The sequence below is a fragment of the Aspergillus welwitschiae genome (assembly GCF_003344945.1).
Source record: "Aspergillus welwitschiae strain CBS 139.54b unplaced genomic scaffold BDQ94scaffold_14, whole genome shotgun sequence".
Lineage (NCBI taxonomy): Eukaryota > Fungi > Ascomycota > Eurotiomycetes > Eurotiales > Aspergillaceae > Aspergillus > Aspergillus welwitschiae.
Genome location: NW_020798708.1, coordinates 750,830 through 774,426, shown reverse-complemented (window position 1 = coordinate 774,426; position 23,597 = coordinate 750,830). Strand labels below are relative to the sequence as shown.

The 23,597-nt window shown below is 49.2% G+C and overlaps 8 protein-coding genes across 8 annotated transcripts; 5 read left to right on the top strand and 3 right to left on the bottom strand.

The window, feature by feature from the left end:
* Positions 1–39: 39 nt before the first annotated feature.
* On the bottom strand, positions 40–3,023 carry BDQ94DRAFT_143076 (putative gamma-tubulin complex component GCP5). Its single transcript, XM_026766154.1, has 2 exons — positions 2,851–3,023; positions 40–2,794 (listed from the first exon to the last, which is right to left on the bottom strand). Exons 1-2 carry the CDS (start codon positions 2,920–2,922, stop codon positions 182–184), a joined length of 2,685 nt encoding a protein of 894 aa, XP_026627024.1. The 5' UTR covers positions 2,923–3,023; the 3' UTR covers positions 40–181.
* A 159-nt stretch (positions 3,024–3,182) lies between these two features.
* BDQ94DRAFT_28502 (glycosyltransferase family 15 protein) lies at positions 3,183–5,122 on the top strand. Its single transcript, XM_026775408.1, has 4 exons — positions 3,183–3,420; positions 3,503–3,766; positions 3,823–4,441; positions 4,503–5,122. Exons 1-4 carry the CDS (start codon positions 3,264–3,266, stop codon positions 4,657–4,659), a joined length of 1,197 nt encoding a protein of 398 aa, XP_026627023.1. The 5' UTR covers positions 3,183–3,263; the 3' UTR covers positions 4,660–5,122.
* A 507-nt stretch (positions 5,123–5,629) lies between these two features.
* Positions 5,630–6,521, bottom strand: BDQ94DRAFT_170050 (cytochrome c oxidase subunit VI; the record flags this gene model as incomplete). Its single annotated transcript, XM_026771399.1, has 4 exons — positions 5,630–5,748; positions 5,832–5,949; positions 6,110–6,155; positions 6,328–6,521. 4 exons carry the CDS (start codon positions 6,519–6,521, stop codon positions 5,630–5,632), a joined length of 477 nt encoding a protein of 158 aa, XP_026627022.1.
* Positions 6,522–7,277: 756 nt separating this feature from the next.
* BDQ94DRAFT_143072 (uncharacterized protein) lies at positions 7,278–7,920 on the bottom strand. Its single transcript, XM_026766153.1, has one exon. The coding sequence runs from the start codon at positions 7,848–7,850 to the stop codon at positions 7,626–7,628; it is 225 nt and encodes a 74-aa protein (XP_026627021.1). The 5' UTR covers positions 7,851–7,920; the 3' UTR covers positions 7,278–7,625.
* A 111-nt stretch (positions 7,921–8,031) lies between these two features.
* BDQ94DRAFT_28477 (elongation of very long chain fatty acids protein) lies at positions 8,032–9,779 on the top strand. Its single transcript, XM_026775407.1, has 3 exons — positions 8,032–8,744; positions 8,814–9,096; positions 9,146–9,779. Exons 1-3 carry the CDS (start codon positions 8,340–8,342, stop codon positions 9,484–9,486), a joined length of 1,029 nt encoding a protein of 342 aa, XP_026627020.1. The 5' UTR covers positions 8,032–8,339; the 3' UTR covers positions 9,487–9,779.
* Positions 9,780–11,378: 1,599 nt separating this feature from the next.
* BDQ94DRAFT_143070 (uncharacterized protein) lies at positions 11,379–12,102 on the top strand. Its single transcript, XM_026766152.1, has 2 exons — positions 11,379–11,753; positions 11,821–12,102. Exons 1-2 carry the CDS (start codon positions 11,454–11,456, stop codon positions 11,839–11,841), a joined length of 321 nt encoding a protein of 106 aa, XP_026627019.1. The 5' UTR covers positions 11,379–11,453; the 3' UTR covers positions 11,842–12,102.
* A 508-nt stretch (positions 12,103–12,610) lies between these two features.
* BDQ94DRAFT_170047 (uncharacterized protein) lies at positions 12,611–13,878 on the top strand (the record flags this gene model as incomplete). The annotated part of the gene is made up of 2 exons (XM_026771398.1): positions 12,611–13,193; positions 13,256–13,878. The coding sequence occupies 2 exons, from the start codon at positions 12,611–12,613 to the stop codon at positions 13,876–13,878; spliced, it is 1,206 nt and encodes a 401-aa protein (XP_026627018.1).
* A 5,599-nt stretch (positions 13,879–19,477) lies between these two features.
* Positions 19,478–21,586, top strand: BDQ94DRAFT_143068 (uncharacterized protein). Its single transcript, XM_026766151.1, has one exon. The coding sequence runs from the start codon at positions 19,807–19,809 to the stop codon at positions 21,292–21,294; it is 1,488 nt and encodes a 495-aa protein (XP_026627017.1). The 5' UTR covers positions 19,478–19,806; the 3' UTR covers positions 21,295–21,586.
* The last annotated feature ends 2,011 nt before the right edge of the window (positions 21,587–23,597 follow it).

Genomic DNA, 23,597 nt, shown 5'->3' with positions numbered 1-23,597 from the left:
CCGTATTTACTCGCGACTAGATTGTCTCAGATTACTATGGTGCAATCTATATGTCTCTGCTGTAAAATTGGATTCAAAAAAACCATGTAGTAAGTGTGTCGATATAATGGAGAGACATTTCAATTTCCGGGTATCATACACCTAACCTAGCCAATTCCCAAACTCCTCTTACAAGAAGAGATTACAGTATAAGACTCTGCTGCTGTCCACTTGCCTTCCTCCACTCGAGCTTCTCGGCCAATATCTCCCAACTAAGTTGGCCATCGACACGCCCTACACCCCTTAGACCAGCCACAATGAACGCTAATAGACGATTGAACTGGTCTTTGATATCTCGTACTCGTTGCATGTAGTGCGTTTCGTGAAACGAGGCAGCGAGGTTATCTTCGTCTAAGTCGGAGTCATCGTCATCATCCTCATCGCTTGGGTCATCCAGGTCAGGTTCAGAGCGCTGTGCGTTCTTACGATGCATAGATTTTGCGCTCTTGGTGGCGGTGCGCGCGTGATCGAGGCTATGGTCACCATAGCGTGAGTTTTGAATGTCTGCAAAGCTGACGCAGAGGTCAAGGATTGTGATGATAGCTTGGTGAAGAGCATTCAGGTTGGTGGATAAAAGGCATTGTTCCTCCAAGGAGTGCATGAATGAGCGATGCGCCGCTACCATGGCATCCACGTCGGCAGAAGCAGAAAGGTCCCTGCGCAAGGACTTCGTCGCTGCGGAGATGACAAAATCAGTCATATGGCTGTAGATTGCGTTGAGAAACCAGAGCATGTTGTGTCTGAGAGCATAGCTCAGCGTGTTGTTCCTTGAATCTTGAATTTTGTCAGATTGGTTGTTGTGTTGCAAGCGCTGCTTTACTATCGTTTGCTTTGCTCTGCGGAGTTGCATAAGGAAAGTGGAGATGCGTTGGTATCCCAAAAGAGTGTCTTTCGTGATTATATTGGCTACAGACCAGGGTAAGATGTAGTCGAATGATATGGCGTCTAGCACCTTGACTGAGCGGCTGCGGCTTACTGCATTGCTGTGTGCTTCCTTGGGTGTTCGAACGAGAAGCCGGGAAGGGTCGATGAATGGCAAAGCACCGAAGGCGCTTTGAGCCACTTCAGTAAGCAGGAATCGATCACTCCAAGCACCTTTCCCTCTGTCCATGAGGTCGAATATCTTGCTGTCAATCGGTCCGAAAATGCTCATATCTTTGCCGAGATAGATATACTCCAGTGCTTGAAGGGATGCCCACAAACCACATTGCTGGCCAAGCTCCGTCCTTAACAAAGCCGAAGTGTAGGCATGGTTTTCATCAACTAATTTTCCGAATGAAGACTCGAGTAGAACGGAGAACGGAAGGCAGAACGCCGATGAGTCTGGCGGTAAAACTTCGTCCAGTGTTAAGGAGACCTTCCGTGGAGTCTCATCGTCCTCAGACGTATTCAGATGTCTCAGAAAAACCATGCTTTTGCCTGTTATGAAGATCTTGGACGCAAAAGGTTGGATAAACTTCGGGGAATTCGGGAGTATCGCATCCAATGAGTACCAATCATGCCATAGCGTTCGCAGATCACTGTCACTTTGACTGTTGCGTATGAAAAATCCAGCTGCAGATTCATCCAACTGGCCTTTCTCCATCCACATACGGACGGGATGTGCATAGGTTTCGAAGCATGAGAAGAACAACTTGGCAAGGGCCTTAAATAAGCCATCATCACCAGCAGCTTGTGTCAGGCACACGAGATCATAAAGTGAGTCGAGACACTGCGTAGCGGTATTTGAAGTATTTGAAGTGTTTGGCATCAAGCTAGACACCAGGTCAGACAACAGCAAAGGCAGTCTGGACTCCCGATAAACATCTTCTGAGAGCTGCAGAAGACTGATGGACACGATTGATGTCTGAGCAAGGTACTGGTGTTGCACATTAGATAGAAACAAATCGAACTCTCTAAGACAGCTCTCCAAGCCCCGATGAAACGTTTGCATATAAGGGATCTCCTGTGGAGTGTTGCAAAACTGCCTAAGGATATCCAGTTTAGCTCCTGTCGAGCTCAGTGATCGCAGTAATGAAACGAATGCCTCATTCGACAGGTCTGCAATGGTATATCTTCGATGTATTTCAACATTACCATCGAATCGCCAGAACAGAGACGTAGGTAGACCTTGCAACATGAATACAGTCTCCCTTACTACCTGAAGCTCAGTAATAATTTTAGAAGCAGGGCCAGCTTTTTCAGTGGCCGAGCTCTCTTCATTTCTCCAAAATTGTGCATTAGCAATCGATTCAATGAATTCGTCGTTCTCTCCAGATGTGAAGACTTCGTCAGGAATCATGTAGTCTTCCTCTGTTGTGACAGACGTTTCTGGTTGACTGCGCGTATGGTAGCTGTCAGTGGAGACCGATGCAAGGTCCTCATCAGAGGAATCAGCACCATAATCTACATCTTCCCAAATATCCTCGCCACAGTATGCCGATCCAGCGGCGTCCAATTCATCCCAGACAAGCGATTTCGCTTCCTCTCTGGGCTTTGCTGCCACCACCTGGTCTACCCTAGACCGCTGAGCAGGGCGGTCTGCCAGCTGCAGAAGTAATGAGAGTATTTCGGGGAACCATGAGCTTTGGTGCTCTTGCAGCTCCGTTAGTCGGATACGCAAAGCATCAGCCAATTCATCCCTACAAAGGACTTGGAATTTCTCCTGCAGTCCTTCAAGTTGGCTGGCGACGGCGAATTGATCCGTGCGCGCATAAGCATGCGACTTGAAAGTGTCTTCAGTCCGACGTTTTAAGTTCCTGAAATGTGGAGTGTCCTGGACAGGAGCGTCAGCATGAGATCTGCTTTACATTAAGGGCTTGAGTGCAATGCCTTTCTATCGGGCTTCGCAACGGCTATGATTAGCTCGTCTGTCAGCGCGCTCACATTGGCTGCAACGGCCATGATAGGCCATGGAGCAAGCGACAATTGCGGAAACTACTGAGAGGGGACTAGATAGATCGAACACACAAAGTCTCCATTATTATTGCTGGTGCCAGGAGGTGGTTACGCGGCGTGGGCGGCAGATCGGAGACAACTAATGGCTGACGACTTGCCATCTTGGGCATGTGGTCACGCTAGGCCCGATGGGGGAAGGCGGCAAAGAATGCAGAGTCGCGGCGGCGGCGATAGCAACTCAACTCGGCCCAGCCAAGTAGACTCCAAGTCTCCCTCATCGGTCTCGCCAGCTCTCCTGTCGCTCCTTTTCCTGCCATCTCGTCCTCCGGGGTTCGCTGACAGGCAAGATGGCTGTCGCAAGGCCCATTCGCATGCTCGGTGCCTCGTGCATCATCCTCATCCTCTTCCTGATCTTCCAGATGAACAAAACGCCCATCTCCATTAGTAAGGGGCCATACGCAACACAGCCGTATGAGGGCATAACTTCAGACCCTCTCAAAGAGCGTACGCTACCCCAACGTCATTCTCTTGCCCTCTTTCGCATCCTTTTTATTACCTCTGCTAAATTACTTTCTCCTTTTCACAGCAACTGGGGAACCCACAGGCCACTTATGGCGTGCGACAGATGGCGATTATTCTCCCGACAGCACCGACTCCCCTCGGGCCAACGCGGCACTGATCTCTCTCGTCCGTAACGAGGAGCTGAACGAGCTGATTCCCTCTATGCGTGATCTCGAGCGCACCTGGAACAGCAAGTTCAACTACCCCTGGATCTTCTTCAACGATGTGCCGTTCACTGAGGAATTCAAGAAGCGCACACAGGCGGAAACCAAGGCGAAATGCTACTACGGTAATTAGACACGAACTCAACCCGGACTGACTTTGATTTCTAACGTTTTTCTGCAGAGCTGGTTCCCAAGGAGCACTGGGATGTCCCCGAGTGGATTAATTGGGATCTCTTCAAGGAGTCGGCGCAGATCCTGAAGGAGAAGAATATCCAATATAGTGACAAGGTCTCCTACCACCAGATGTGCCGCTGGAATAGTGGCCTGTTCTACAAGCACCCCGCTCTCGCCAAATACCGTTACTACTGGCGAGTCGAGCCCAAGGTCAAGTTCTTCTGTGACGTGGACTACGACATTTTCCGTTACATGGCCGACTACAATATCACATACGGTTTCACCATCAATCTTTTCGACGCTCCGGAGAGTATCCCATCTCTTTGGCCCGAGACCAAGAAGTTCCTTGCCGCAAATCCCTCCTATGTTTCGGACAACAATATGATGAACTGGCTCACAGATGACCAACTTCGCCCGGAGCACACCGAGGGAGGAAATGGTTATTCTACCTGCCATTTCTGGTCCAACTTCGAAATCGGAGATATGGAGTTCTTCAGGGGCGAGCAGTATTCTGCTTACTTCGACCATCTGGATCGGTCTGGTGGTTTCTTCTACGAGAGATGGGGCGATGCTCCTGTACACTCGATTGGTGTTGGTCTCTTCGCGGACGCAGCCAAGGTTCATTGGTACGTTTAACTGCCCTGGCTCCTTCGATGACTATCTTACTAACCACTTCTTTTTTGTCAGGTTCCGCGATATCGGTTACAACCACATCCCCTACTACAACTGCCCCAACTCGCCGAAGTGCTCCGGCTGCACGCCCGGCAAGATGTATGCTGGTGAATCTTGGCTGGCTAAGGAGGATTGCCGGCCAAGCTACTTCCACCATGTCGGTACGCACTAAACGTGCTGTTCACACAATGCTGCATTTTATTCGAATTATATGTGCATAATATAGCGGCGCGGTTATTCTACGCAGCCTTTGAAACCGTTCTGCAACAGGTGCAACGAACAGGTATCGTTCCCCTGGCGCATAGGCGTTATGATCTCGGCCTCGGAACCTGGGGGATCCACCCGGTAATAGAGATCTCGTGTCGTCCAGTGTTGCAGGTTGCCTGTGCAGACCTCAATACATGTGTCAACCACGGCCTCATTTCATTCTCCTATTACATACATCTTCATGACACGAGTCATTCAAAAACCAATATCAGAATTTCGGCGGCGTTTGACGGCTTGGTTTCTTCTTCCTATATTCTTCCTTTCTTGCTGTTCCTACTATCTATAGTCTTCGTTGTGTTATGCTACCTTGATGAGGATCGCTGGAGCGGGCCTTGGCTGTATCTATATATTTCATGATTCTCACACTGCTTCACGCTATTGACGCAATAAAAGATTTCTGAATACACCAGTATAGAGGCTGCCCCAGTTCCCATAATCAAGCGTAACATCCTGCCTTTTCTGTCCTCAACATTAGTCGGAGCGCTATTGTCTTCATACTGCTCCAGACTGTCCCATGCGGTTCAACCCCTCCAGCATCTCGATTGAGCCTATCTCGAGGCGAAATATTGATGGAATGGAAAAGAAAATGACACCCTCTTATTTTCCGCACTATCACCAATAATACAGAGTACAGATAAATGCTCACAAAATTTATAGTAGCACTGGTATAGAAAAGCACGCGTGCACCTCCATTCAACCCCCGGACAGTCAGGAAGTCGGAAGCAGATGGCGTTAATCAGAGACGGCCCACCGAATACATCAGCGACTTCAATCGATTCCAACTGCACTCTAGAGTATGTATACAGCTTTCCTATCACAATTGACGGGGGAAGGAGCAAAAGAAACATGACGAGATACATGTCGGGACGAGCCGTTTACGCCTCCTCGGGGTAGAGCTCCTCACGGAGAGCAACACCCAGCTCCTGGCGGAGACCCTCAAGGGCCTCAAGGTATTGCTTGTACTGCTCCTGGGTCTCGACCTTGGCCTTGACACCTATTTGTAGAGAAAGAAAAAAGATCGTAAGTTCAACTGTCATGGAGAGGGAACAGGAATGTATGGGGGAGGAGGAAGCGCACCCTCGAAGATCCGGACAGCGGTGGGGTAGTCGTTGACGCGACGAGCAGCCTTCAGAGCAGCGGTGAGGACCTCAACGGAGGGAACGAGATCGTAGGCGAAGCAGTTGTTGAGATTACGCTGGTAGGGAGAACAGTAACTTGTCAGCAAAGGTGTCTGATATGGCGCCAAGGGGCTGCGGACGGTCCGGTTTTATCTGCCAATGGCAGCTTTGCTGATTATGGGGAAGGGAATTGATAGGGACGGATTGGAATCGTGCAATATGGGCAGATTAGCTTACCTGGAGCTCGAAGACATCCTGAACACCGTCGAATTCCTTCTCGAATCTACCGGCAGATGGGGTTAGTTATATGGGCGGAACTCGCGGGTTGGTGTGGTATTATCAAGAAAGATGTGTGAATTGTCTCGGGGAACTGGTAGTGGGAATCCCTGTGATTGGGAATCGTGCAACGCAGGGAGCGTCGGAACCCAATGGCTTCATGGGAGGTAGTTGCATACCTGGCAGAGAACTCCTCGTATGTCTCGTCCTCGTGGTGACCGCCGAAGCGCTTAGCGGAGGTGCTGAAGCTGGGACGGGCGATAGCCAGAGCAACGGGGGCCTGCACCCGGGGACGGGGCAATTGAGCCGCTCTGATGAAGCCGGAAGGGCGGACGGCGCGGGTCGCGATGCGGAAGACGGAGATGGGCGACATGGCGAGAGGAGGGTGGGTTGTGGAGGTGGACGAATGGACGTGGGTGAGGGGAGATCAGGACGGGCGAGGTGTTGACGAAGTTCGAAGTCAGAGGTTCTGCCGGCTACGCTAGGATTTTGCGGGTGGTGTGAGGTTGTTGCTGCCTCAGGCCAGCAGTCTGGTCAGCCCGTCATTGATAATCGCCCGCTTCTCTTTTGCGGCTTGCGGCGTTCCCGTTCGCGCCCGAGTTCGCGGATACCTCAGGCAGAAATTGGCATGCTGTCATTCGCTGCCTCAGGTCTCTCCCCCATCCGGATTTTTATATGCCGTTGATGATTGGCGGATGTCGATGTGCCCCGATTGCCGGGTCTGATTGGTTGGTCCGTTCATGCCTCGGAGTTGACTTGGACAAACATGACTAATCACCACCAAACTGGTGATTTGTAGTAGTAGTTAGCAATCAAACGAGGTCACAGTATCATATTCAGGGACTCGAGCTTGAAATGAAGGTTCTCCTGGTGGTCCGCGTCCCGGGACTCCAACTGAACTTTTGAGTTTACACCCCATGTGGCGATCCTTATATCTCCTTCCAACCTCAATTTTGAATCTATCCTATTTCTCCAATGTAATTTACCAGCCTTGATGCTGCTACTGCTACTGATGCTCCTGTATGGTACCAATCGAACCCATCTGTCTCCGTTATATATATTTGGTCTGAGGACCCGGAGTTCGGAGTAGTACAACGTCGCGGTTTGTTGACGGGGCTTCTCGAAAACCAATGGAATGCGTCAGACCAGTTTTACCTTGAATCTAAATATCCTTGTAGCAGAGATCTAAAACCATGCACATTACATACATCGGAAATCTGGATCGATCGGGTTTCAGAAGGTTGTGGCAAGTGCCCTGAAGACCCTGAATTTACTGTTTCAATTTACCATTGAAGCTTGCGCCCGTCAAAGCTCAGAATTGAGACGAAATAATTCACCATCCCCGCAATAGACTATCAGAGCACGGAATACTGCTTTCTATCCAAGTTGTTCGGTTATGTCTGTACTGAGGCTGATGAATGTATGTGTCTAAGCGAGAGGCAGACCAAGCATGTGAAGGAAGTGAGGTGGTCTGTGATTAGTCCCCATAAGGTCGAACATGTTTGACGGAACCAGTGAACTGCCGACTATTAGTGGCCAAATCGATACATCCCAATCTAATTTGAAACCGCACATCTGGGGCACACCCCCTCTCAACGTGCCTGAGAAACTCCATTGATGTGCAGGAGAGTTTAAGCTTGAGGATAAGATTAACAGACCGTACTCTGGAAGCAATTAACCCAAGGACTGCAGTGGCGGACATAAAATTCGGTGCCTGGGAGACCCGGAGACCGGAAGGCACATGATCGCCGGGCCCTAGAGCAAAATGCCCCTTTTCAACCGCTGGCCGAGGCTGCACTAGTCCGCATTCGGACCCTGCGGGCGCGCCGGGAAGCCCAAAAAAAAGACACGCGGATTGATCCTCCTTCCATTGCAAGGCAGGCCAGCTCTTATTCCACCCTCTCCACCTTTCCTTCTGCTTCTTTTGCTTCTTCTCTCCTCTTCTCCTTCCTCTGCCCCCTCCTCAATCTCGCTTGTTCTCTTCTTTCCTTCCTTTTTGTTCTCCTTCTCGTCGGCTTTTCTTCTTCTTTCCCTTTCTTCCCCAGTCTCTTCGGCTGTTTCGGTCCGCATTCTTGCGACCAGTTGAGAAAGCGAAAAAGGGAGCGTTCCGCTGTCATCTTCCGGAGTTGTTACTCTTCGACTGCACTGTCGCATACACTGTTCGGTCTTGATACCTTGATTTCCGTTCACCATGGATGTCCTGCAAAGTCTGCCTTTGCCGTCAATTGACCGGCCGTTTGGTATTCACCTATGGCCTATCTTCGACAAGGCCTTCGAGCTGGTGGTGGGCTATCCTGCCAGCGAATTTCGCTTTGAAGAAGGCGTGACGCCCATGTCTACTTTCAAGGAAACCGCCATTGCGCTCGTTGCCTACTATGTCATCATCTTTGGTGGCCGTGAGTTCATGAAGAACAGACCTGCCTTCAAGCTCAACACGCTTTTCATGATCCACAACCTTTACCTCACCCTGATCAGCGGCACTCTCTTGGCTCTCTTCATTGAGCAGCTTCTCCCTACTGTCTGGAGACATGGTATCTTCTATGCTATCTGTGACCACGACGGTGGATGGACGCGGCCTCTTATCGTTCTGTACTATGTGAGTACTCACGGCGCGGGACAAGTTTCGCTACGATCGGATCCGGTATGCTAACGATATCGCGAATAGCTCAACTACCTGACCAAGTACCTCGAACTCATCGACACCGTCTTCCTGTTCCTCAAGAAGAAGCCTCTTACCTTCCTTCATACCTACCACCACGGTGCCACCGCGCTTCTCTGCTATACCCAGCTTATTGGCTTGACTGCGGTTCAGTGGGTTGTCATTGATATCAACCTCCTGGTGCACGTCGTCATGTACTGGTACTACTTCCAGAGTGCCCGCGGTATCCGTATCTGGTGGAAGGAGTGGATCACCCGTCTCCAGATCATTCAGTTCGTCATCGATCTCGGTTAGTAACCATTTCCAGCTCCGCATCGCTTCAACTAACCAGGTGACAGGCTTCATCTACTTCGCTTCTTACACCTACTTCTCCTCTACTTACTTCCCCTGGGCTCCCAACATGGGCAAGTGCGCCGGCGAGGAGTTTGCCGCTTTCTCCGGCATGGCTGTCATCAGCTCTTACCTCTTCCTCTTCATCTCCTTCTACGTCGCTACCTACAAGAAGGCTGCCAAGGCCGGCCGTCCCCGCCGCAACACTGGCAAGCAGGCTGTTATTGACATGGCCAAGTTCGAGGTCTCTTCGCCGAACGCTGACGCCAAGGGCAACGCCAAGTCCAACGGAGCTGCTGTGTCGACCGGCCGTGCCAATGGCCCGGTTACCCGCTCCCGCAAGGCTTAAGTCATCAGAGAAGCACGATAGCGCATCTCTCGGTGCTTTGCTCGCTTGGAGCCTGCCCTTGCGAACGATGTTTCAAACCCACTTATTTCTTATTCTCACGCCTCTATGCCTATGTTGGCAAACTCACGGCTTAGCGACGGAGCCCCAATCACACAATGCCCTTGGATTCTACCCTTGATGTTTCACACCCGACACCCCCAAAACTTTATATTTATTTAATGAATGACCCTGACGACCCTGGTCGCCTTGCTTTGCGACCAGCTTATGCATGTGGCACCGCTGCTTTGCAGGGAAGGCGCCAAGCTAATCCCAGCGAGGGCGTATTGGAGTGGGTGAAGTTATTCCTGGGGATACGTCAGGCAAGAGACCCTGCACTGGCTGTTTTCAGGCTGTATTCTAGATGCTTTTCTACTTCTTCGGGCAGTCGTCTATGCGCCGCTGCTGGATGTTGACCTTTCCGACGCGCAGTATCTTTCCTAGTGCGGCATTATAGATGGTGAGGTCAACGTAAATGTAATCATGGTTATGTGCCTGTTTAATTGATATTTACCTGTACATAATTGATTGCGGATCTTTTATTTCTTCAATGCTAATAATCAAAACGCATGGTGTCTACCACAACCTTGGGCATGGATGTATAAATGATTCTGACCGTCAAAGACGGAGGAGGGTAACAGGAGAAATTGAAATCGCTAAAGGCCATAGTTCAACGGCAGGCTATGGACGACTGTTAAACGGCAAACACGAGAAACGTCTTCGCAGGCGGTATTTCAATTAAGTATCCTGATAGTCTGCAGAACATTGGGTTGATGTGCCACTTGCCCATCTAATAATCACATTAGTCAATGATATTTCCGGGGGCAACCGGCGGTCAACGGACTCCCTGTTTTTGAGATTCGGTCGATGGACGAACAATTGAGGTCGCTTATGGGGATGACAGCATGACAGGCGCAGAGTCGCGATGCTCGCTAGGGGATCGGAGTTGCTGGAGTGGCGGGATCGACCCTCGAGTTACTCCGAGCCGAGATCGTCATGTCAACTATCACAGCTCTCGATGGTATTTCTCCACTTCCCTCTCAGCTTCCTGCTAACAGTGAGGTGCAATATGCATACGGTTTTCGGTCTTCTAGAGCATTCTGCTAAGCGGAAATATCCAAGCTCAGTTGTAGATAGTTAACGATCGCTTACCGGTCAATTGCTAATCCGGTCTTGAACAGAAAGGCAAATAATGGTGTAACTGACTATTGCTACTATGTATAGGCGCTATAATCTAAGCTCTAAATCAGACCCGGGAGTGGCTCCAATGGGCTGAAAGCTTATCACTGCCACCTCGACTTCTCGTGCCGATTGCTCCCGTGAATCCCTCGATCTTGCAGTCGGCTGGAGCCGTGGATCCTGGGCAGATCCAATGGTTCATGCAACTAAGGAGACAGCGTCCTTTCGCATCTGCCTAATACCCCCACTGGTTGATGAGTACGCTGTCTTGCTGCCACGAGCTGGTCTACCTATTTACATGGTCTGTGTGGGATCGCCCAATAGACGATATCAATGGCTTGGACTATGAGATCTAGGCGCATTAGTCTAGGATTTAGCCTGCTCAGTTGCTATTTTCTTTTTCACAATGGCTAAGGAATGCTGAGCTGTATGGCTCCATTCCTGCATTGATGCCAGAGTCCGATATGGCTTTGGTGATGATTCTGTTGAGGATCAACGTGAGCAGGCCAGAGCACTGACCTCGTTATTGCGCTCCATCGATGATCTTCACGCTCGGCTGAGAGGAGCTCAATGATCCGAAGTATCCTGAAGATGATTTCAAGGGCTCTGGGAATAGCATAAAAGGGCCCTCGATTCCTGCCCTTCTGTCTGTATTCCATCCAGCATCACAATCGCATTATCTCTCCAATCCTCTACAATCAACACTTCTACTTTAGTTTTAATAACTAATCTTTACCACTACAACCGACACCATGCGTTTCTCCATCATCTCTGTTTCCCTCCTCTCCCTCTTCGCCTCCTCGGCTCTGGCTGTCCCCGCCGCTTCCGGCACCCTGAGCTGCAGCGACGTCAACTCGCAGCTCTCCGGCTACGAGCAGCGCCTCGCAAAGGCCACTGACACCAGCTCCGCCAAGTACCAGGCCGCCCAGAACTTGGTTAACTCTGCCAAGAACCTCGAGTCTGCCGACTGCGGCAGCTCCAGCAAGAGATCCTACTACCCTCCCGAGAGCACCGGTCTCATTGGAGAGATCCTGAACGCTCTTGACTCCCTCGTTAGTATCCCTTCTTTAACATAGCTTCGGTTTGTGATACCCCATCTAACTCGACTTGTCACTTTAGCTTGAGGCTCTCGGTCTGTAAACAGCCATCCTATCACCGAGAAGCGCGACTCGACGTCGCGCCTGGGATCGTCCCTATCTAGTCCCTTCACAGAGTCGCCGGACGATGGAGGGATGCAATGTGCAGGATGGCCTCGGTATAGGTTTTCTCCATAGGTTTTCTCCTGAAGGTTTCCCTATACCACAATGCAAATGCAGGGGTCGGGGATATCTCTGGAATATCGGCGATGGTTCCTATGTTATTAATGGAAATGTACGGGTATAATTAATGATATCAGCCTGTCTATAAATATCTTCTTCGGAGAAAAGCGTAGCAACTTCTAGTTTCCGGTCCTCTAGAGTATTTGTTATTGATATTATTAGCCCCGGTAATATCAATCAGATCTGACACGTGCTTTTTCTTAGGAAATATCCTGAGTGTAGTCATGAGCTATTTCTGTTGGATGGGACCTTGCGCATTTGCCGAAAGTCAGAGAGAAATATGTATGGTCATAGTAAATTGAAATTGATACTATCTTCCTAATTAACCAATTGAATGTTGTCATCTAGGAGAATGCCGTGATTTTGCTACCAAACACCAAAGAATACCAGATATTCGAAACAAAGTTGGAAGATGCGCGAATTCAGACATTGCCTAATGAGTGTAGCTTGTCTCAGATGTATAAATACTATTTTACCATCCCCCAGTCTAGTGGAAGCACACCACGAAGTATACTACGCTATCTCACGCCATCTTCACGGCTCAACTGAAACCATTTCTTTCTATCTTCTTCGTCAACAAACTCGGAACAATGCACCCATACAGCTCATTCGTGATCCACCAAAACCAACGAAACCCATCAAGACTGAACTCTCTTTGTGACTTCCTCAACAATCCTCAGTCAGACCAGCATGTTAGTCGACTGGGTGTGTTGGAGTTTACTCAACTGAATTCTCCACCTGTCTATCGCACACTTGACCATCAGAGCTTGCGCGAAGTTGTCTCCGAGGATATAGTGATTACAGAGGAATGTTCGCTATATGGTCGTATCGTTCTTGTTGAGAATATCTCGCGTGGTATCGTGGAAATCTTGGGTTGGGCGTTGAGAATTGATCCCTCGTTCTTTGAAGCTCATATTGGGAATAAAGATTGCTCCGAGGAATCGATGCTTAAAGTTGGGGATACACCGCAGACATTCGTTACATGGCACTACCCTCGGGCCATTACGTTAGAGGGTTTACAGGGGCATGTTGGATCTGAAGAGTATGTGAGGCAATTGAATGTTTATAGAAAAGTCCTGCTCTTACCTTTGGCTCAGGACAACGCATTCGATGCCCTCATTCAGCACCATTGCTCTCTCTCTGTAATTGACCTTAAAGGTGGTGGTTGGCTCGGTATGTCTACTTTGCATTGTCTGTCTACTATCTCGTCTACGCACACCAGCTAACAGCAGCAGTTCTGATTTTAGTAGACCCCCCAGTCCTCAACGGTGGTCTCCGACTAACCCCGAAAAGTGGCCCAGAGGGCCCCATTCTTACAGCTTCAGATCGTCAACTCTTTCAATATGGCTACGAGGACATCAGAGATTCTGACTACCCAGAGGAGCAAAATTGGCCATGCTCCCCTCCTCACGAGAGAGGCGGTTCATCCCGCCCCCCACGAGATGGACTATTTGATGACCTCGTCTACTACTGGAGAAACAGGCTCGCACCAGCATTCGAATTCATCGACCCCCCGGCGACGTCTTTTGTATACTACCCCTTTGAAATTGCCGTAGCCGAGTGGGCCAACAGCTACGAGGCAATGGACCTATTTCTTCAAAATTATCAATCAGTACTGCTGGATAACAAAAATAAACCTGACAACAGCATCAACCAGGCCAGCCACCCCGATCCTAACATTTCGATTCTCACGGCCTTGCGCCGCTGGATCATGCCCCACATCACGCAGCGTCCAAGGGACCGCGGATATCTGGAGAATCAGATTACAGCCCCTCCGCTTCTTGTCGACGACTATGAAGTCGTTATCAACAGCTTGGAACAACTCTCATCTGCTCTGGAGACCATCCTTATCCATTAGCAGAAAGTTCTCACCTGCCCCTACTAACACATCATACCGTACCGTTGTCAAGCCATACATCGAGCGCACCAAATCAGGAACTCGTCTATTTGTTGTTTGTCTCAGTCAGTGTACGTGATGCCCGTGTTGTTTCAATACCATGGCATGATTGAGAAGTCCGTCCCAGCTGAAATCACTACTACTTATTAAAATCACGAGTAACTTTCACAGAAGCCTGACAACTACCTAGACTGGACGACTACAGGCGTACTGCCACCACTGATGCTGCCGCTATTGACTACACACTAAGTTCCACTGTCTATCTTAGTAACTAACTTGGGACAATATGTGAGTGCTGAGATGGTTACGAGGGGCTTGATCTTGCATTGAAATATTCTACAATAAGCAATGCCAGTCATTGAAGCGATTTAATCCATTGGTAGATTCAACAAGTAGATAAGTAATCAAGTAGCCAAGTTAATGATGTCTGAAGCAGATTAGCAGCCAGCGGAAATCCCTACAAATCAGCTTCACACCCGAGGGATAGTAGTAACTTTTCCCCCAACCCCTCTCCATCTTAGACACTGACATCACCAATTGTTTCAACCACGATAAACCAGAACATCTGTCACGTGTGACTATCTAATCACGATCAAACATTCCCTCCATAGACAAGACATAACCTTCCCTGCAGAATGCCACACTAAAACAGACTATACTCACGATCAAAGATCTCAGGTATGCAGGATGACTCCCTTATCCCTCCATACCATCACCACCACCTACATACTCAATCTACCTACCTTGATTCAAACTTAACAATAAGCATAACCGTCACACGATCGATCAACTCCAGGGATGGATAGATAGATAAGCCCAAAGGCAAGAATGTTACGCTGTGGAGGTAATCAGTCATTCAGTCAACCGCGTAGAATGTGCCAAGACCTAGACAAGACACCCCCTCCTTGATACCTATCCGCACTTGACACCTCCATCCCTCTCTCCCTTGTTGAGTAGATAGAGAGATAGATGACTAGGCTACCTACACGTCCAGCACATGCCGTCATTCTTCACCTCTCACCTCCCACATCCCACTACACCCTCCCCTAGCTCGGTAAAGTGAAGGAGAAGGAGGAGAAGAGGAGAGTGAATCCCCACCCACTTACCCTTACCCACACACCACCTGTCATGTCATATCATATCACGCCAAGGCAAAACATGGCACGGTATGGTATGTCACCTCCCCCTTCTTCTCGGACGAAACTCCACCTCCACCTCACTTTAGTTGACATTCACTTACCTAACTCGACTCCGCTAACTCATAGCGGCACCCACTAAGGTAGTAAGTAACGGCCATGCATCAATCCGGTAATGGTAACCGCACTAAAGAGTGAAGGAAAAACAGGGATTAGAGTCGATAGTTTGCTTAGTTCAGGTGGAACTGGAAGGGGAGGGAGGGGTAATGTAGCACTAAGATGGGACTGGGCGTTCAATAGTTGCTACCCTTTTCTATCTAGGTATTGTGCTAGGATACTATGTGGGTGTGACAGTGGTGATAGTGGTGGTGGCTGTTTCTAAAAATGTTCGTTTAGTATCATTTAGTATAACATAAGGACCATCTAGCTACCTAGATTGGTGAAGTGCGCCGTTGGAGGTAACTCCACTTGTGGGGTGTGATGTTAGCCATGTTGGTGGGTTTATCCAAAGTCTTCCTCTATCTTTTTCGTTGTTTCTCGGGCTTTTCTGTGGATATTGTACTCTGTGGATAGTAGTGTGCGGAGGACTATTGTAGGTAGGTGATGTGTGATGACAGCAGCACGGTATGTCCCCCTGTCCCGGCAGGTTCTCCGTGCTAATCTTTCACGCAGTGAACTAGAAATGTAACTCTCCCCTGAGTGATGTTCTGTCCCTCTTTTGCCTAAAAGATAAGCAAAAACCCGACTCGTCACATCACACAGGCAGGATAATCCCCAACAGTGCAGCCACCCTTCAATTTACCCCTCCACTTTTACTAGGTACCACCAACTGTCACACAAACCTAGTCTAATAGGAAAATAGTAGTGGACACACCATGCAAGAAGGTTATTGTCCGAAGTTTCATCGTCGAGCGTTGGCGCGCACCCATATATAGCTAACCTGAAACGCCCATTAAAGCGCTAATTGGCCATTGAGACACCCGAGGGTTCAGGAACACCGAATATACCACAACAGGAGAGTTTCTTATCTGCACACAGAAAATCAATATATTGAGAAGCCGGGTTTTATGCGAGAACTGGTAGGGCATCTTTGCCGGTAACCTTGTTTGGGGAACTGTGGGTGTGTGTATGTGTTTGTGTGTGGGTGGGGGTTTCATGACCAGGTCCGTCGACGTAACTTTATTCGAACGAGTTTGTGCGATACGAAGGTTTCTCACTTGGTTATAGTGGTCCGTCCATGCGATGTGATGAATGTATACGTGAGGACTGGAAACCGGTTTCCTAGAGTTTAAGGCAGCAGGTTGAAGCCAATGGGTACGGCGTATCATTCAGGGGCGTGATATCGCATCCCCAGAATTAGAGTCCAGAGAAAGGAGGGCCGCCATAAACTTCACATCCACGTCAGACTCGAGTCAAATCACCGAGACTGGGTGGTTGGGGTCATGCAGATGATACGTCTGGTGATGTGCACTGACATGCGGGTTGGGTAAGTCTGGAGATATATCATGGGGTTGGAAAGTCAAATGAGCATTGGCGTAGGTGGCAGTGATGATTATCAACTCAATCTTGCGCTAAGTCCAGCAACAATAGACCTTCTGGTGAGGTTATTTTGCGCTGTGGTCGCTTGGCTGGGACAAAATAAATCAGCGAAGACCACTTGAGACGAAGTAAGGAGAAACAATAGTATGCTTAAGAAATGCTAAAAATATACTGAACTTCACCTCATGGAGTAGTAGTCGAGTCGATAAGAGGATTTCCGTAGTGTCCTTACTCCGTCTATGCCCGGCAAGTTCTGTATGTGTGTGTATGTATGTCTTGTCTGCAACAGTGCATTGCTCCCAGCCACATGCGCCCGTTGCGATGATGGAGAGAGCGAGCTAGCTCCTATAATCTACACACCACACAGATACACAAACTAGGAAGGACAGATATTCCTTCAGGAATAATCCTTTTGGAAAGAACGGAGTCTCCCACCGTGCCGAAATCCGTATCCGCCCATGCAATTAGCTTAACAGTTAGCAGTTGAGCAGCCCATCCCTTGGCCCCCTCTCCCATGCCGCTCGGCTGTTTCACACTGCAACCACCGTTGGTTGCGTTCCTGCATAAGTCCGGAGGAGGTTCGGCCGTTGGCTTTTTTTCCCCTCTGCTCCCGTCTCCCACTAAGAGAGCAATTGACTACGCAGAGTGAAAGTACGTGTAGAGACGGAGACTAACTGCGGTGATGATCCGACAATCATGTCTATTTCGGGGTATCGTTAATCTACCGATGACGCCCGATGATTTTCCAACCGCCTCGGCGGGGATCATCGACGGTGCACTGATGAATTGATTGATGGACTTTCCTCAACCTATCGTTGAGTAGTGTAGGTAAATATGATCACTTTTGTTTATTTACTCGATTGTTGGCGGCTTCCTCTTACTATGTTGTAGTTGTGGAGATCTGTCTAATTTGTTGTGTTACCCGGTGATCTCACTGCCTTATTATACTACCATTACTACCACCACCTCGACTCAGTAGGTGGATGCAGAATCTCCCTTGGATGCATCCCGTCTGCAGGGAGGTCCGCGTTTATTGCTGCGGGTATCTAGCAGTCCATGCGAGAAAGAGAGAGTGTGTGTACAAAAGAAAGAGCGAAAATTCTCCCATTCGACGGTCGGGCAATTGGATGACCCCATCACGGCATGAACCGGACCACCCACTGAAAAAGTGGGCATGAGTGGGAAGAGGAAGAAAGGGGGTGGGAACGCATGTAAACAGAAGAAAAAAGAAAAAGTTACGAACACCGGACGGGAAGATAGTTCCCTCTTTTCTGCCCTCTCCCATTGCTCGAGGGGTCTGGTGTGTTTGAATTAGACATGCTCCACTGGGCTGGAGCAACGGCGTTGCTTGGGAGTTGGGAAACGGTTCCCGGAGTTCATCCAATGCCAGGAACCAGGGGCAGGAAATGTATCAGATTGGGATGATGACGCTTATGTTGATGTTGCTGATAACGGGTGCTGTGTTGGGTGTTGGTGTAGTACCGCAATTGCTGGAAAAATGGGAATGACTGCGATCGAGATCGAGGTTGAGGGATAGATAGTAAGTTAGTGAGTGAATGCTACTTACTTTAGACTCGGTCTATCAAAAAGATGGGATCAATGCGCCGTGTCATTTCTCTGGGGGACTTTCCCAATAATTAGCAACCACCGCTAAAAAGGGGATCCTCCACTGCCTGCGAATTCTGCAGTGGATCCCACAACGCTCGACCACTTTGCTCTCCCCCAACTAAAGCTGTGACTAAGATGCTAACGCCGAGAAAGTAACAGCGTGCCATCACAAAGCAACAAAGACAAGATGACTTAAGATAATAACACGAAGGATCTATCTAATGGTTAGAGAGGACAGGGGAAAATACAGGAATGATGAAGAATTGCACCCACATGGCCCCAATTGACTACGGATTGCTGGACTCTTGGCGGGAGTGGAAGCAATCTAGATGTGGCCGCCATCTGCACGCCACGGCCCATCCATTTGGAGATGAAGAGTTTAGTTTAAACTGGCAGAGAAAAGTCAAGCACTGACCTTTGGCCTCCCGACTGCGCCCGTGGACATGTCTAATTCGTTTGCCCTTTTCCCCATCCATTATCGGGTCCCGTGGCGCTTGACTCCTCTCCAGGATCTTTTCCACCCCGGCAAACGAGTCCCGAAAATCTTGGATAACTTTTTTTTTTTTCGTTGTTTTCTTTTTCTGTTAGTTTAACCTTCTCCGTCTCCTCCGTACACAGTAGTCAGCTACTTATGACCGAGCCCGACTATCATTGCTGCTCCTGGTCAGGGTTTTAGTCAAGAACCGCGCATGCAAGGGTTGACCACGTCCTTGATCCCGAGCATCCTGAGGCAACGGACCACTTTTCGCTGCTGCAGGAGAGTCAGGTAAGGATGAAGAGAGGACGTAAGCACGCACTCCCCTCATTCCCGTGAAGCTTCAACGCGGCTCGTCCTGGATTCTTAGGGGGTCACCAACACGTATATCCGGGATGGGCGAGGCACAGGAGTAGGGTACATGGACTACTACTAAGTGTAAAGCGCCTAAGTTTGGTGGTGGCGCACGTGTCATGCACATTTGCTTCTTCCCATTCCCTGCAAATTCCCTAACTATTTTCCTTCCCATTTTTGTTTTAGTATCGAGTTAGTAAGTACGTAGGTAGTCTGCCTCCTCTCTGTCGCGGTGGATCTGCTCATGGTCCGTCCACTCCGGAGGTTGTGTGATCGAATGGCATTTCGGTGGCTTCGTTCAAGACAAACCTCCAGGGTCGGATCCACTCCGTTTCGAGCATGCCATCCCGTGTGGTCAATATACCCTGTCTGGTCCCTGTCCGGTATATTTGATATCCGTTTGCCTCCTTGTCGGCTCTTGCTGGCTTCCCCTGGCGGCTTTTTTTCTTCTTCATCTATTTCTGTTACGCTTCATCTCTCTCCATCTCTCGCCATCTCACGTTCTTTCCACTCCTCCTTTCCTCGTTGCTGGTGTTGCATGGGTGGCCCTTGACAACACTAACTGCATTGCATTGCTACCATCCCTCTCACCTCACCTCATCCATATCCCCGACCATATAATCTTTCATTATCGGCCTCTGGGGCGTACAGAGGGTCCCCCTTTTTCTAAATTAATTCCTTTTTTTCATCTTTCTTTTTTTTTTCTTTCCTTTTCTTCTTTAAATCATCCTTTTTCCTTCCTTCCAAATTCACTCCATCTCTTGTCAATTATCCAACATGTATCCTACAACAGCACCTCTTGATTTGGATTATCTCAATGAACAGTTGCTTCCTCGACGCTACGAATCCGAAGAAGAGGAGACGTCAGAATCAGAATATGGGGCCCATGACCATGCCTTTTCGCCTATCAAGACTGCTGGTCCCTTCGACTCGGATACCAGTGCAGATGAGCTTTCCAATGTGAATTCCCCAGAGTCGCCAGTGGACAAGTCGTCATTTGCCCGCCTCCTGTCAGCCTATCCATCCGGCAAACGAAGTCGACCCGTATCCATGGATACGGTGAAACGAAGCAGTGGAACGACGTTTGTACCAGATTCGTACATCTTTGACGACGAAGACGACGTGATAATTGAGCTGCCCTCCCCTAGTGCTACCTCTCCTTTGCAATCTCCCATCTTCCTTCAGCCAACAGTCTACCAACCTCCCGCGTCTCCCCTGTCGCAACAGTCACGATCTCCGTCTCCGGCTCTAAGCGAGTCGGATGAAGAGACAGACGTGCTCGTAGCAGAGCAGGTCAAATTCGTGGAACCCTGCGCCAAACCTAATCTAATCCTAATTAGTCCCGTCACCGACGGATCAGTGGTCGAAGAACCTGAACCCATGTCGGCAGTTTCTGCGGTTTCTGCAGATGTACCCGATCGCTTTCCATCCGGCCAAGGAATCTACTCCTTGAACCAGGGAACCAAATCCCAGCCCTTGTTGAGCGACAAGCGGCCCGATTACCTGGCGCACATGAAGCGCGGCAGCTTGCAGCTGCACGGCAAATATGCGAAACAAGCGCCCAAACGGGCCGATACGGACCCCTTCACAATGCCGCGAGCTCTTGCGGACGTTCCTGAAACAGCCCAGGCGATGGCCATGCGCTCGCGTGCTATGACATGGAATCGACCACAGACGTCCGCCGACAGTGCATCGAACCGCGGTCCCAAAGCGGGTCTCCTCCGCCGTCCGCCATCTATGCAAAGTGTTGGTGGTGCTGGTGGTGGTTACTCTCTGTTCCCGAGCACCAGACGAACCCCTGCATATCCTAGCGATGAGTTCCACGCTCGGTCCACCTCTATGTCCCACTCGATCGCCAGTTCGGACATGAGCCAGCCACCATCACGCACATCCAGTCCAGCACCATACTACTCCTCCCCTACATTCAACCGACACCGCTCGGGTTCATCGTACAGTGTATCCAGCGTCCCCGGCAACATCGCACAGCGGCCGCCATTGCGCAACTCAATCATGAAGAGCTCAACCGCATCGAGTGTGTACTCGGCCAGCAGTCTGCGATCGGAAGTGGAGAGCGTGCACAGCCTGGAACCACGGGAGACCACCGAGCCCGAAGTTGCCAAGACGGCGCGGCGGAAGAAGAGTTTTCGGCGCAGCAAACAGCCCAAGCTCGAGAGCACAACAACCGAACCGCTCCCAACAACCCCCAAGAGTTTCATGGGGTTCATGTTACGAGGGCGGAGAAAGTCCACCATTCAAAAGTCTTAATGCTTAATTTTGTTTGTCATTTTGTTGGAACTAGTGTTTCATATTCATCTCTTTAACTACCGATTTGGGGCAAATCGGCTATGATGGCGTTCGGTTAGCGGGATTAAGGGTTTAGGAAACTGGATCAGGCGGCTACTTGATTTGAATTGGTTCTTGTTTACTCGCACTGGATGCTACATTCCTGCTACTATATTACTCTAGTGTTTGATTTTTTCCTGTACTATAGCAAGGAACAAACAGTGGTCTTCCCGGAGCGGGCCCATTCAGAAAATGTTGAACATACATACCATCCATCTCTATCCATCTTTCCTCCCGCGTACGTAGGCATAGACAGTAAACTGACTCGAAATCATCACGATGAAACAGTGCTTAAGCACCCGTCCTGTCAATCACCGAATCTTCCATGACCCTTCCATCAGCAATCCATCGAGGCATCTACGGCCCCTACCGCCCTCATCCACAGGAACCAACCCAGCTAGCTGGCCGGCCCAAAGTTTGGGTCCGATCTGGACACGGGAAAAATATACGATGAGATCTGACTCGTTCCCCGATCCACTTCATCTCGGTTGCGATCTACGTACCAAACATCGCCAATGGGATTGTAGTTGCCTAGTGCTGCTGCTCGTATACCTACTATTCACCTACACTACGAAGGTCTACTACGCCTCTCTTGCATGATTTGAAGGTATCAATATGACCTTGGACAGACAAATTGAACAATAATCCTGTCCCTGAACCCCTATTCACTGACCCCAATATAATTCTAATATAATTGATGGAAATCCATACATTGCGATCTACCAAACAATACAGTAGTATATTAAACGTAATCTACCGATATATGAGCCCTATATTGGCACGGGAATCATGTAGATAGTTCTTCGGCATTTCATTTTAGACTACGTACCCGTGCATCCCGATCCAAGTTTCAGGGTGAGTACGTATACGATAAAATCAAATGAAGTTCTATAGGTGGATCCTCTGGCACGGGCACCGGCACATCGCTTAGAACCTGATGAGTACGTACCAACTATCTGACTAACTATCTATCCATTAGTCTAGTTAGCTACCGTGATAGATAGTTTGTTGGGTATGGCAAGATTCAATGGTACGCTAACCCGCTCGCTCGATCGCTCGAGCCACGTTCAGCTCCGGTGGTTCCATCCATCCATCCGTCTATCGGTTAGGTTGATGGTACGAACCATGATGCACGGAATTAGAGTTGTGGTGCCGAAGTCCCAATCATGATGTGTCTGTCTGTCGATCAGTGTGTGCATTGGGACTTCATATCTCTTCATGCTTTGGTGGGTTTCACATGGCTTGACATGACTCGGAGAGTTTGTGCGGGAACTGACTCGGGGGCGGGCTGGCTGGCTGGCTGCGTGGCTTTCAGCTGGCTGTGTCATTATTCTCTGCTAAGCGATGTGGCAAGTTGGGAAATGAGTTGTGTATCTCTCTCTGTATGATTATCTCCGTGGAGAGGAGGATGGGGGTGAATATACTTTGAGGTCGTGTGGGAATGAATGCAATGGTGATTGCTCAATGATTGACCGACTGACATGTAAGTGAAGTTGTGTAGATGAATGAGGATGGGGATATTATTCATCGCTGATTGGGCTAGTAGTTAATGCACTCGCTTGGGTGCCTGGGGTATATAAAGCCCCTTCTTTCCCTTCTTTCCCTTCTTCTTTCGTTTCTACTTCCATTTCACTCACCTGGTATGATCTAATGTCATATTCGGTCAAGAGGCAGCCAACCAGCCATGTACATGATGCAATCTTTCACAGCGAAATATGACTTCGTTGCTTGGATGAATCACGTTGATACTCCTCGTACTTTTTTCATTAATGCCACGTCAGTAGCGCCATGATATATCCTTTGAAATAGACTAAAAGTCCACAGCTAACGATATGGCAGACACTGGCCGGATAGCCGTCAAAAAGGGGGTTGTATCAATGAACTGCAAATGAAAAACAACAATAAACACTAGAGGATAAAGAACCTCTCATAAAATGCGGTAGCTTTCAGCAGCAATAGCAACAGGAGCCACAACAACAGGTACAGCAGTGGCAGCCAAATTGCCCCGGCTCCAGAGCTTAAAACAGTGAACTCGGTTGTTTTGAGCTTCCTTGTTCCAAGACTTGTTGATGGACCATAAAAGTCATATAACTTCGATGTCTCCTGTGGAACTCTGCCTTCATTAAATTTTTAATCTTTACATAACAATAATTGGCAATTGCGCCTGTTGACACACTATATTCTGGAAGCAAGTACACGACGATTTCAACGTCTCGGAGTGAAAG

What these genes read in the sequence shown, in the direction of transcription:
- BDQ94DRAFT_28502 (XM_026775408.1), top strand. Translation starts at nt 3,264, where the DNA reads ATGGCTGTCGCAAGGCCCATTCGCATGCTCGGTGCCTCGTGCATCATC. An exon ending in CAAGGCGAAATGCTACTACG is followed by an intron (nt 3,767 to 3,822) that starts GTAATTAGACAC and finishes GTTTTTCTGCAG; the next exon opens with AGCTGGTTCCCAAGGAGCAC. An exon ending in GACGCAGCCAAGGTTCATTG is followed by an intron (nt 4,442 to 4,502) that starts GTACGTTTAACT and finishes CTTTTTTGTCAG; the next exon opens with GTTCCGCGATATCGGTTACA.
- BDQ94DRAFT_143076 (XM_026766154.1), bottom strand. Translation starts at nt 2,922, where the DNA reads ATGGCCGTTGCAGCCAATGTGAGCGCGCTGACAGACGAGCTAATCATA. An exon ending in TTGCGAAGCCCGATAGAAAG is followed by an intron (nt 2,795 to 2,850) that starts GCATTGCACTCA and finishes GCTCCTGTCCAG; the next exon opens with GACACTCCACATTTCAGGAA.
- BDQ94DRAFT_143070 (XM_026766152.1), top strand. Translation starts at nt 11,454, where the DNA reads ATGCGTTTCTCCATCATCTCTGTTTCCCTCCTCTCCCTCTTCGCCTCC. An exon ending in TGAACGCTCTTGACTCCCTC is followed by an intron (nt 11,754 to 11,820) that starts GTTAGTATCCCT and finishes TTGTCACTTTAG; the next exon opens with CTTGAGGCTCTCGGTCTGTA.
- BDQ94DRAFT_143068 (XM_026766151.1), top strand. Translation starts at nt 19,807, where the DNA reads ATGTATCCTACAACAGCACCTCTTGATTTGGATTATCTCAATGAACAG.
- BDQ94DRAFT_28477 (XM_026775407.1), top strand. Translation starts at nt 8,340, where the DNA reads ATGGATGTCCTGCAAAGTCTGCCTTTGCCGTCAATTGACCGGCCGTTT. An exon ending in CTCTTATCGTTCTGTACTAT is followed by an intron (nt 8,745 to 8,813) that starts GTGAGTACTCAC and finishes TATCGCGAATAG; the next exon opens with CTCAACTACCTGACCAAGTA. An exon ending in TCAGTTCGTCATCGATCTCG is followed by an intron (nt 9,097 to 9,145) that starts GTTAGTAACCAT and finishes ACCAGGTGACAG; the next exon opens with GCTTCATCTACTTCGCTTCT.
- BDQ94DRAFT_143072 (XM_026766153.1), bottom strand. Translation starts at nt 7,850, where the DNA reads ATGTCCGCCACTGCAGTCCTTGGGTTAATTGCTTCCAGAGTACGGTCT.